This window comes from Camellia sinensis, chromosome 4, assembly GCF_055761805.1.
Source record: "Camellia sinensis isolate YWXY chromosome 4, ASM5576180v1, whole genome shotgun sequence".
NCBI classification, from domain to species: domain Eukaryota; kingdom Viridiplantae; phylum Streptophyta; class Magnoliopsida; order Ericales; family Theaceae; genus Camellia; species Camellia sinensis.
This window is the reverse complement of record NC_138964.1, coordinates 31,371,717-31,385,000: the sequence shown is the minus strand read 5'-3', so window position 1 is coordinate 31,385,000 and position 13,284 is coordinate 31,371,717. Positions and strand designations below refer to the sequence as shown.

At 34.2% G+C, this 13,284-nt stretch overlaps 2 protein-coding genes across 2 annotated transcripts in view; both read right to left on the bottom strand.

The window, feature by feature from the left end:
• The window catches only part of LOC114260042 (F-box protein At5g07610-like), a 1,720-nt gene extending 1,148 nt beyond the window's left edge, over positions 1-572 (bottom strand). The window contains exon 1 of the mRNA XM_028200091.2: positions 1-572. This exon is cut by the window's left edge and continues 1,148 nt beyond it. Coding sequence (XP_028055892.2) covers positions 1-394 — 394 coding nt within the window. The 5' untranslated portion in view covers positions 395-572.
• A 9,101-nt stretch (positions 573-9,673) lies between these two features.
• LOC114260041 (F-box protein At5g07610) lies at positions 9,674-10,888 on the bottom strand. The gene has a single exon (XM_028200090.2). The coding sequence runs from the start codon at positions 10,886-10,888 to the stop codon at positions 9,674-9,676; it is 1,215 nt and encodes a 404-aa protein (XP_028055891.2).
• Positions 10,889-13,284: the final 2,396 nt, after the last annotated feature.

Sequence of the window (13,284 nt, the reverse complement as noted above, 5' to 3'; positions counted from 1 at the left end):
CGTTGCAAGCGCTTCTAATCCAAAATGGATGATCTCCTCCAACATCGTCGAGGAAGGAGAGAGTGGGAAGATTGCGATACGGGTGGTCGTGAAGCGAGACAGAGTGAAGCTCTGAACGAGAATAGTCGAAGTAGAAGAACAAGCCAGAGGTCATGGAGGAATTGCGAATTCGACGAAAGTGGTTGACGGCAAAGTGAGAATCGGAGATGAGATGGAGCCAATTCTTGGAGACGGACTTGAATCTGATTAGGGATTTGGCGGGTAGGCGTAAGAGAATCTCTGTAAGGAGATCTTCATTGCTCGCAATTACTTCTTCTGCCGCCTGTGAGCTTTCCGATGAAGTAGAACCGATGATCGACTTTCTTCTTCTTTTGCTGTATGCTTTCTTCGTCATTTTCGCATATCCACGAATTGTGATTACAGTGAATTAGGGTTCGTATGGGGGGAGTAAAGTGGAAACAGCCTGAAAGGTGTTGGTCGAAAAAATATTTGGAGAAGTAAGATAATTTTGTATTTTAAAGAGATTGTTTATTTTTAAGTATTTTAACAATGAAAATTAAGTTCTTTTTACCATTAAATGATTTAATAATGATTTAACAATTTAAGAATTTTATTTAATATTGCATGAAATTTAAGAATTTTATTAAATAATGCTGAAATATGTATGAGTCTTTGATGATATATGCAAAACCTCAGGGGATGTGAGTATAATTTTTCATTTGAAATGATAAGGTAATTAATGAGCAATTTCATCATTTTTAGTATTATAACCTGTGACATCAACATGATATCAGCAAATTCTGTTAAATAATCTAATAGAAGGTAATAATGGGGCATTCTTGATAATAGTTTAAAAAATAATAGAAATTAATATAATTATTGAAATCACATGAAGGGTTCTTGTAATTGTCAGAAATTTACCTAAAGAAAAATGTTTGAGACCTCAAAAAGATCTTACAATTATACCCATAATGATGTGGCATGATATGTGTCAACCCTTGATTTGTTACGTACACAATGATACAATGTAGTGAAGTGGGGCTGTTTCTTTAAGAATTGATGAGGCTGAATTCTTTAAAAACATTCTCTGAACTAGCCTAGTGTTCCAGGGCCAAACTACACACACCAGTGAGAACAAAAACAATGGTTGAAGTAACTCTTGTGTGAAGTTTATTGTCTCAGTTTACACAAACCGCAAAACAGTTCAAGACATCACGTTCACTAGTCAGCCAGTGAATTCGATAGACTTTCACTATAAAAGGTTCAAGACCGACAATTACCTTTTCTAATGCAGGGTTATTCTGTGTGCTCTCTCTCCCTCAAAGTCTTTGTTGTTAAGCATTGTCCGTTTTTCTTTATTCTACCAATTTTAATCATGTGGGGGGTTGTTGGAAAATAATGGGTTTTTGGCAACTTTAATTAGAAATTAAAGTGAGACTCAACTGCCAGTTGATATGGGTCTGAGTAGTTTTGTATTCTCTTAAGTAAGCATATTACAATACAAAAATAATAAGCCGAAACCATTGAGTTGTGAATGAAAATTGTTTCATAAAGAAGGCCTCAATAAAGTTGAGTTTAAATTTAGACTTAGTCTTGGTTTGGACTAGGCCTAGACTTGTACTTGTGCATGTGCTGGGTTTGGTTTTAGACTTGGACTTAGACCTAGTTTTGAGCTTTGGGCTAAGCTGTCCTAGGCTTAGTTTGTGCATGTGTCTGAGATTGGGCTTGGATCAGGTTGTGACCGAACACCTGTATCCATTTTGCAACTCATCTAGTTTAATTCTCAAAACTTATACATTATATACACATTATAATTTATATAATGGTTTTGGAGTTTTGAACATTTGTAACTCTAACCGTAATGACTAGAGTTGATAACCCCATTGATGTTAGCTTTCATGGCTAAGGCTCTCCCCTATTAGTATAAATAGTGGTCTTTCTCCTCCAACTTAGCATGTTGTTTTTTAGAGAGGTTTTGTGATAGAAAATGAGATGGTGTTTTGAGATAAAAAGTTGGAGATGGTTTTTTTTTTTACACTAAATAAAAATTTTCCTATCTTCTTTTGTTAGCCTCTTCTTTGGTTCTTGTTAGAGAAAGTGCATCCATTGTCAAGTTCGTCGAAGTTATTTAGAAAGTGCTTCTGTATTAGCTGGTTTCGACCATCGTATCCTGAGAGACAGACGCCAGCGTATCTCCAACATCCATCGGGAGATAATGAATTTGGTTTAAGGAAACTGTGGTATCACACATGCTTCGGCTTACTTCTTTTCTTATTATATGTTCTTTAATTTTTCAGAATTTAATTTACTTCGACGAGTTCTAATATTTAGTTATCCATATTAATAATTTGCTCTTTTAGTAATGTAATCTAATTTATTTTTCTATTTAGTTGTGTCGTTTATTTTATATTTCATCCTTTAATAAATAAAAAAATTATTTTATTATTTCTAGTTAATTTATTTTATATATTTTTCTTGTATTTTTATGAAAAAATACCAACAATTTTTGCAGTGGTGTTAGCCACTGTTGTTGTCCTTATTCTAGTACTTTTCAATTCATTGAAAGTTTATTCCTTGTTTCAGTATGTCATGTCTTATCATTTCGTTGAAATTTTATCCCCGGTTTAAGAATGTCTTAGATGTTGAAACAATTATGCCTTTTTTAGAACCTTGTCACAATCATTTATGTTGAATCAATTTATAACGCTGTGTTTGGTTGAGAGATTTAAGAAGATATTTGGAATAAAAAAGAAAAAATATAAGTGAAATGTAAATAAAATATACTTACATTTCACCTAATTTCACATACATTTTCCCTTTCTCTTTCCAAATCCACTCTCAAATTCTCGAACTAAATACATGGTAAGTGTTTAAATTAAACTTAGCATGTTGTTGCAGTAAATATAATCTCGTTTCCCCCCAGTTTAAGTAATTGTTAGATTGTTAGTCTCTCATGGTAGTATCATCATATTTGTACGGGGCGAAATATCCTCTGTTTTCCGTACTCCTTGTACTCCAAGCTTCTCTTGACGGCGTCTACTTGGCAACACAGAAACGGTGAGCTGCCCGGCGGTGGTGTGCCGGATAGACCCTCCGACGATCAAGTTAGTCCACTTGAGGAAGAAGAAGACTGATAGAGAGAGAGAGAGAGTATTCTCTTTGGGGAAGAAGTTGCATACCTCTAACGTTCACCTTCCTCTACTATTTCTAGGCTGGCCATGCAGCCCCAAGATCGTGCGCGCACCACCTCTGTTGTCCTTCCCTGGACAGGTGGCAGTGCTTGCCTCTCACCACCTTACGCGTGTAAAGATTTTGTCTTCCAACCAGTACATGCGGAACTGCCAAACGGTATTGGTGCGTGCGTGGAGCAGATGTCCTCCCCCTTACGCCATTGGCCCAGGTGGCACACTTAACCGGAGTACCACGACCATCTGGTTCCCTGTGCAGAATTGCCTCCTCGAACACATAACCGAGCTAATGAACGCCAACCTGCCCCTTGGCAAAGGGGCCAAAGTGTTATGCTCATGGCCGGGCTATTTATGATCGGTCCCAACTGACTGAACGGCCATGAAGCACGCTGGACTTCCACCGTTCTTCATTCTTGATCACATGAAGCCCGTCTATCTCGGCCGATCGATTAGGCGCATGCCGACGCTAATCGCACCTCAAGTCCAGTCCGGGCTGCTCTTAGCTTGGTCATCAGACACTGCTGCGCGCTCGGCCGCGTTATAGCTCAGCCACGCATTGGTTCGTGTCTAGCCGGTCGACCTCAGCGGCCATGCAAGTCAGGCCGTTGGGCCGAGCAAGAGAGGAGTTTGCTCGGCGGCGTGCGGTTCGTCATGATCGGCGTTATCGTAGCTCGGCCGTACTAACGCGCAAATCTCCCCTCTCAATATTGATGGTCACATTGTCTTTTAAGCTGGTCTTAGGTGCATTATTCTTCAATGGTTGATGAATAACAGGTGTTTACATCTTGTGTTTGTGCGTGAGAGAGAGAGAGAGAGAGAGAGTGAGTACATTATTCACTCTTTGTGCCTGCTGTTTTGCCCACTTTTGCTGGTTAGTAAACCTCACATGCTTAATATTTTGATATTCTTGTGATATGGTTGGATGGAATGGTTCTAAATGCTATTCAATTGAATGGAAATGACATAAACAAAAAAGAAATTGAAAAACTTCGTTGAAGTAATTTGATTCAAAATCAAGACATCATCATTTTGTTCGAGTTTGTAAGGTTAAAGTTGGTATCATTGCTAAGCTATTTATGCTTGGAATCTCGTAAGGATATACATTGCCTTCTCATGTGGAGGTCTATAGTTTTATCTTCTGCTATTATGTTATTTGATTTTTCAATTTGTTCTTTATCTGAACAATGGTAAATTGTTACACTGGTAGCTGTGGGAATTGACAATCTACCGTGGTTTAAGAAAATTGAATATGAATCATAGTTTGAACATTTTGCAAATTAATTATACAAAATGTTTAAGAAATTTGGTTTGTCGTTCATCAAATAGTGAGTCAAAAGTAGTAAATGCCTTTAATATTTGAAGTCACAACATCACTTCTTTTTTTTTTTTTTTTATCATAAGAAAATCCATTAAAGAAAGCCAAATTGGCATTTATAGAGACCATCCAATAACAAAGTTTACACCAAATAAAGTAAAGATATTACAATAAGCATACTAGAGAAAAAATATAAAAATATTCAGACATACATTTTGCGCTCATGCCACTTAGCACAGCAGAATGGGAAACCAATATTATGACTTAGGGCCCCGTTTGTTTGGGCACCATCATAGTCCAGAGTGGACTGTGATGGATGAACAGTGCATGTAGCTCATGTTTGTTTTGTTTGTGGCCTCCAGATTGGTAGTCCGTTCGGACTAGGATGGGCTTTGGGTGAGTGGATTGATAGTCCAAGTGAAGAAGTGGTATTACAAAAATAGTCCGTCGGCTTAGTGAGTTGTCGAATGTCCGGCAAGACGTCTAGCCGGTCAACTGATTTTATTTTATTTTTTTTCTTGTTGGGCATTTTTTTTTAAAACATTAATGTTTAATGTTTTTGTATTTTTTGTTAAGTAAAAATCATAATTTTATTTGTTTTATTATTTGATATTTATTTTATATAAAAATAATTTAACAATCCAATCACTATCAATCCTCTCACTAACAAAAACAAACACAACTTTACTAATCCCCTCACTATGAAAACAAACACAATCTTATCAATTTCCTCACTATCAATCCCCTCTATTCTACCTCTGAAAACAAACGAGGCCTAGGTTCCTTACCAAGATTTTACGTGTCTGTTATTAGAGCAAAATTCATCATTTGTGGTGGATACAACATGACAATTTTAAGGAAAAAAAAATCATAAAGGAGACAACACGTTCTCATACACTTTGTATATTTATTGAATATATAATTTCTTTCATGTGTCCATATAATGGACACGTGCAGTGTTACCAGAAACACTAATACTTTAGCTAATTACATTTTGAACAGCATATTCTAAAATATGGTATACTCTAGTTCCAAACTAAAAAAATTAGTGATCTAAAACAATCTCAAAAGTGTTTCCCGTACCTATCCTCAAATGTTTCCTTGGAAAGGAAAAAAATTAAAATATAAGATGAAATAAGTTTTGATACGTCAAAACATAAAAATTGGCTCATAATGCTCGTAGAATTATTTTGCTATATGATTAATTTAGAAAATGTCTCCCTAGTGTCCAAAACGTATCTAGGTCTAAAAAAAATGAAACGTTTGGACGAGAGCTAGTGTCCAACATGAACATGCCACATTCTTAAAAATATTCATGTTTCTTAGGTGGTTGTGCAAACTACAAAATCCTCAAATGTGTTCTAGTGCAAAAACAATGATTGTTAGAATAAATGATCTTAGTGGCATCAACTGCAAGCTCTATTAGTTGTGACATTAAAAAAAATCATGCTATTAGAAGCTCTCATCTCATACATGAGATTTGAATACATAGAAGCATTGCCTGTACTTATAGGAATGGAAGCCCAGTTTTCTTCCTCTTTTCTCCTTTCTCAATAGTAAAACAGATCATCCAATATGTTGTTGGCTGATACAATATCATAAAAAATAAAAATAATAAATAAATAAATATAAGATAAGAATTCACTTTCTCATTGGAGCTTCTTGAGACTGACCATTGAAATTTGGACAAATTAAAAAATTTCACTGTAATTATCTTATGTTGTCTTATATTGCATTTTTCTTTGTTTTCTTGGGTTGTGGGCCGGGTACTCTTGTATTTTGCTTCCCTTGTATTATTTTGGTTTCTTGGACAAAGAACCTCTTCTGGATGAACATTCATTATTCTTTATCAAACTCCTTTTAGGTGCATTTTCAATATGAAATGTGATGCTCCCTTGTTCTCTTTGGGTCGTTTTAAGAATCTCATTTGCTGTTTCACTTGGCTTACCAAAAATTTCTAATGCCGGAGGAATTTGAGTGAGTAGAGAGAAAAGGAAAAGACAAAACGAACAGATAGAATCTATCAAATACACTTCAAGTTTTCTCTGCTTTTGATTGCTTATTAACTTAATGAAGCAGCATGAACAAATTTATCTTAGGCTCCCTTAGTTTCCTAAGTGAATTATAGAAGATTTCGTGTGATCAATATTGTTCTTATAATCTTACAATTTCGTATCGTGTTTGTTTTTTCCTGGATTTATTATCAAAATGCATGAGAAATGATCCATAGTATTAGGTCTCAATTCCTTTAATATGATATAATTACAACGATAAATACAAAAATATTTTCTAATATTTTGTTTAGTTTTTTTATAAGAACATATTAACTTAAAGTAATAGAATTTATCAAATTGATATATCATTATAGTTTCATGCATGTTCCTTACAACTACATAGAAAATAAGGATTAACAAGAAAATATAACAATAAGTAAATTAAATATCAATAAACAAATCAGCAAGTACACATGAATGTAACATTTTTTCATAGAAACCATTCACCTAAAAGGAAATTAAAAAACTAATTGCTATAATGAATTAAGACCATTGCACAAAGACAGTGGAAATATAAAACAACTTAAGAAGGTTGGAATGGCCTCCAAAAAGCCATTACAAAGGTCAATAAGTGTTAAAATATAAATAAATAAATAAACTCATACAAAATAGTCAAATATTCATTTTTATTCACTCTATTTTTTGCACCTTTTTTTTTTTTTTTTTTTTTTTTTTTTTTTTTTGTAAAAAGTCAAAAAATCCATCCTAAACATATTTTGATTTTTTTCAGCTCATATTTTAACTAAAAAGACACTAAAAATGTAACTTCCTAAATGAGGCCTTAATCAATAACCTTCTTAGGTTCTTTAAATGACAACATAGGACATTTCCAGTGAATAAATGATGAGAAATTTTTTGAATGGGTCCAGATTTTAATGGTCATTCTTAATAAGCTCCAAAAATAAACTTGTATCTCATTTCTTTTAATGAATTGTATCAACCAACGGCAATCACATTGGATGATCTGTTATTGCTGAGAAAATGGAAGAAAGAAGAATTGGCATTCCATGACTATAAATCAAGCACAATAAGTCATATGGATTCTGATGCTTTTGTAAAAGCATAAACAAATATCATGTATGCTTAAGTTTCTATGATGTCAGCACGCAATTTTTAACATCAGAGCTTGGAAGTGAAGCTACTAGGATGATAAATTTAATTTCTATCTATACAGTCCAGCTCTACCAACAAAAACCAAAAAATGTCTTGGTGAAGAACCTTTAGTTGAAGAAATTTCATGCAATTATTAGAATAAAAACATTAGAGAGATCACACAGCTTTTCTTAAACTCAAGTTAGAAAATAGAAGTTCCCAACACAAGTTCTTTTAACATTGCTCCACTATGTTATCTGGGAATGAGAAGCAGAAACTTATTGGTCTATAATCAATAACCCCCTTGGGCTCTTTAAATGATGACATGGGACAATTCCAGTGAATAACGATGAAATTTCTTTTTGAATGGGTACAGATTTCAATGGTCTAACTCAATAAGCTCAAACCAGAAAGTGTAAACTTATACCTTGTATTTCTTTTATTGAATACTGTTTGACTGATGAGAAAATTGAAGAAAGGATTCCATGACTATAATTAGGCACACGAAGTTATATGGATTCTCGATGCTTCTGTGTATTCAAATCTCATGTATGCTTAAGTTTCTATGATGTCAACATGCAATTTTTAAGATCAAAGTGAATAGATCTTGACCATAATGCTACTAAGACAATAAAATTAACTTCTAACCACCATTATTTCTGCAACCAAATAGAACAAATTTGCAGATTTCATAGTAACATAGCAAAGATACCAAGTTTAACCTTACAAACTCAAACAACATGATAATGTCTTGTTGTAAATCAAATTATGTTAACAAAGTTTTTGTGTTTTTATTTTATTTTATTATATATATATTTTTTGTACTACGACATTTAAACAGCTCTGAAGAAAAATATTGGCCTCCAGGATACCTAACACCTTCTCTTTTGGGTAGTTGATGAGATTCGCTTTATATCAGAACTAGTGAAGCAACAAGGACTTGAATAAACTTCTTTAATTTATTAATACAACCACAACTCATAACTTTTTTCACCACAAATGGTTCATAACATTTACATCATATCATTCATAACATAATCACTAAGGTTTGTAACTTTCACTTTAAGGTGCACACCATAGATTTTCCATTCGTTACTTTTTCTCAACTTTCACCACAAAAAATCGGAACTTTCTCACCGACTTTTTAGGTGCATGCCATAGATTTCTCCCTATTAATAACATTAACAAATTACAAAAAGAAGAAAGCTATGACTCTCTCTCTCTCTCTCTCTTCCTGTTATTAACCATTTTAAAGGAATCACTAATAGTTATAATGGTTATTGCAATCTGCAGATGATCACTGTGAACATGTGATAATTTAGAATTCGACAAGAATAGAATAACATATTTTCCATTTTTTTTTTTTGTGTGTGTGTGTGTGTGTGTCTTTTCCATTCAATCGTTGCGCATTTAGAACCATTCCATCCAACCACATCACAAGGAGATCAAAGCCGTGAAGAATGTGAGATTAATGTATCCTCACTGAGGATCAGACCAACAAATAATAGAGTTTATTCACCGAGGCTACGTTCTTCTGAAACTTATCTCCAATCTAAGTAGGTTTTAACTTATGTTCCAATCCCATGTTGTTTTGTGAAGTTGTGTTTTCAATTAGTTTATTGCCAAAAAAAAACTCATGAATGATACTTGCGGTAGTCAAAAGGGATTCACTGGAACGCTCTGGTACAGCAGGCAGAGAAAGAGGTGTAACAAAGACCAGCTTAAAAGACAATGTGAGCATCATCAAAATAATGATAGTACCATCAAAGACCAACAATCTAACAAATACTCACCAGAGGGAAAATGAGATTGTGTTTTAAAGGGTCATACCATCTACATGAAGAACACAGATCATACATTATGGAACTCTGAACAAAACTATTATCTTAGAGAACCATGATGATGATTACATAAAAGAATAAAAAAGCAACATACTAAGTTTTAAAACAAGCATCTATAAGAAATGAGTTGACAAAGTTGTACAAAAAAAACAAAAACATACCTGCTCCAACATGTTAGATATCTCAAACAGGGGCTAGACTTTCAACGAATTTGTAAGTATGACAACAAGGATAACGGCGAAAACTTGGTGCATGAAAGTTAAGTAGAGGCAAATGATCTAGAAGCACCCTCGATGACTTGCACTTGAGATCATAATAAATTGCTTTGCCAGCAGTAGCTAACACCAACGCAAAATCATTTTCGCTGACTCCCTTCACAACACATAGCACATGAAATTTGTATCTTTTGCTTCTGTCATCTTTGTGTATCTCAGGGAATACAGAAATTAAGGGTCTAAGATTGACGCGGCATTTCACAAACCAATGGAAGGAGACCCTGTCCATCTCAAGGATTCTGAATCCCATAGCATTTCGCAAACGCATCTGAATAAGAAGCAAATGACCACCACATTCCCCAAAATACCTAGTCTTGGCCATAGAAAGAATTTTAGGACTTGGAGGATTATGGGTTTTTATGAGCTTCTCTTCATCAACGTCAAATCTAAAGTGAACATCCTCGTGACTCAACCAATGGATTGCCCCATTCCAAAACACACCTTCAAGGCAATCACCCAGTGGTTCACATTCACTGACAGTAATTTGTTTCCAAGACGCAGTCTCGGAAGAGTAGATATCAAATTGATAACAGGGTCGAAAGAAAACAACTTTGTAGTGAGGTGATTTTGAAGGATCAAAAGCCAAGTAAACACCCCATAATTCACATGAAAGACTTAGACAATCAAGTTGAGGAAGTAGAGTGAATTTCTGGGTGGTTGGATTACAAACAACGTAATTTTTTCTAAAACGATTACAAACAATTTGATAGCTCTGGCACAAAATTAAACCGTTGCAAGCGCTTCTAATCCTAAATGGACGATCACCTCCAACAGCGTCGAGGAAGGAGAGAGTGGGAAGACTGCGATTTGGGTGGGCGTGAAGCGAGACAGACTGAAGCTCTGAACGAGAATAGTCGAAGTAGAAGAACAAGCCAGAGATCATGGAGGAATTGCGAATTCGACGAGAGTGGTTGACAGCAAAGTGAGAATCGGAGATGAGATGGAGCCAATTCTTGGAGACGGACTTGAATCTGATTAGGGATTTGGCGGGTAGGCGTAAGAGAATCTCTGTAAGGAGATCTTCATTGCTCGCAATTACTTCTTCTGACGCCGGTGAGCTTTCCGATAATGTAGAACCGATGATCGCCTTTCTTCTTCTTTTGCTGTATGCTTCCTTCGTCATTTTCGCATACGCACAGATTGTGATTACAGTGCATTAGGGTTCGTATATGGGGAATAAAGTGGAAATAGCTTGGAAGGTGTTGTTCGAAAAAAATACTCCACCTACGATATTTTTGTATTTTAATAAGGTCTCGTTTGTTAAGTAATTTTTTTATCTAAAAAGTTAAAAAATTATTTTAAAAAATTTAAAAGTTAATAATTTATATTAAAAAGTTAAAAATTTTTTTTTCTTTACTTTTAATACACTTTTTTAAAAAAAGTCAAAAAGTCATTACAAAAATACTAATTTTTTTTACATTTTATTTTAGTCAAAAAAACTAAAAAATTATTAAAAAAAAATATATTCTTAAACGAGGCTAAGTCTTACAAATATTATTTTGGATTTTTTTTCCACACATTTTGGATTTATTAAAATATAATAATATCTTACGAATTAATTAGTATAATTTTATATTTTATAAGTTATAGTTAAAATAAAAATATCATAACTAAACGCAATATAAGGCATAATTAAATAACTTAAAAATTATAAATAAAATAATATCATAATTAAATAAAAAAATTAATTATAATTAAAAAAATGACATAACTAAAAATACATATGATATATATTTTTTAACAATGTAAATATTAAAATTTTCTGATAATAAATTACAGTGTGTATATAATTATATATATATATATATATATATATATACTGTGTGGTGAGAAGTGGTATGTTCGGGTTAGGTCTTTAAAGTAAGTAAAAAATTTAAAAAAAAAATAAAACAAAACTAATTTCATCTTATTACATTGAAATTTAATTTTAACTCTCAAAATAAACATATGAGATACACTTCTGACTTGGTTGAAGTCCACCACCTTTGCTAAGGTGATTGAAAAAAATTTAGTCCTCTGTTAGTTTCAATAGAAAATATAACTGTAATATTTTAATTTAAAATTTTATGAAAGTCATGTAACTATGTTTAAAAGACAAATATGTAAAATGTTATCGAATTATACTACAACAAGAGTATAAATACATTTTACCCTAATAATAATAACATGAAACATAAGCGAGTGTGTGCTTTGGTGCAAATGAAAATAGTTGTTTACTTGTGCAAAAACATATATCATACTTATAATTATTTTGAGAGTTAGGCTTCTCTTCTTAATGCTTTAAAAGGACTACAAAAAATAAAAAAATACAATAAATATAATATATTTATTTTTTAAAAAAATAAATAATAAATATGATTTTAAATGGGACGCTTTGGCCAAAAATCCAAAATTCGATTTTATCAGTTGGAGGTTGAGACGCTGATTTTCTTTGCCCGGACAAGGTTGTGTAAAATGACACACTACTAAGTAGAGTCCAGATCATCTGTTGCTCTTCCCTGCTGGCAACCGGTTCCATATCTAAAACCAAAAAATCAATAGGAAAATAAAACCTATTGACATTTACTAGCACATCCTCAATCATGCCACGTGGCACTTTGAAGGACCGGTCAGCCAACTGGAGTGTGACAGTAGTGGGCTTCAACTCGTCAAGCCCAAATTTCTCGTGCACAGAGTAAAACAATAAATTGATACTAGCCCCTAAATCTAATAAGGCCCTATCATTGAAATAGTCCCCTATAATACATGCAATGATTGGGGCACCCGAGTCTTTAAGCTTAGATGGTGTGTCACTCAATAAGATGGAGCTTACTTGCTCCGTGAGTATGAGCTTTTAGGACACGTGTGTCCTAGATTTACGCTTTTGCATACAAAGGTCCTTCAAAATTTTGGCATAGGAGGGTACTTGCTTAATCGCCTCCAATAGGGGGAGGTTGATTTTAACTTGTTTAAAAACCTTCATCATCGCTTCCATAGATGTCGTATTCTTATTAAAAGGGGACGGTGTATCAAGCTATTGGGGAAAGGATGCTTTAGGCACATATGGTGGCTTAGACTCATGTGAAGTATTAGGGACTAAGTCATCCCTCTTATGTGTTTCTTCTTCACCCTTGCTCTCATTGGGTTTACCACCTTGGTCACCCTTCTTAGCCCTAGTTGCATCAAATGCAACTAGCCGAAGCTCTAACTCCTTTCCACTCCTCAAAGTAATCACTGCTTGCACCTGTTCATGGTGCTTTCCATTCCCACTCGACCCCTTTGCCCTATATTGACAGTTAGGGTTAGCCGCAGTCTGACTCAGTAATTTTTCCTCCTCTCTCCTATTCATGTTATTAGCCATTTGATCTAATTAGGCCTCTAGCTTGGCAATAGAGTAAGTGTGGGAGTGAACTAATAGTGTTGACCCTTTAAGCTCTGAAAGAACTTCCAACACCCAAGTCTCAAAGCTAAGTTGCCTTGAGGAAACAGCGAGTGTCACGCCCCAACTTTTTAATTACTCGGAAATATTACCAAAAGCCT

Bases quoted from the DNA above. Each gene is read 5' to 3' on its own strand.
- LOC114260041 (XM_028200090.2), bottom strand. From the start codon at position 10,888: ATGACGAAGGAAGCATACAGCAAAAGAAGAAGAAAGGCGATCATCGGT.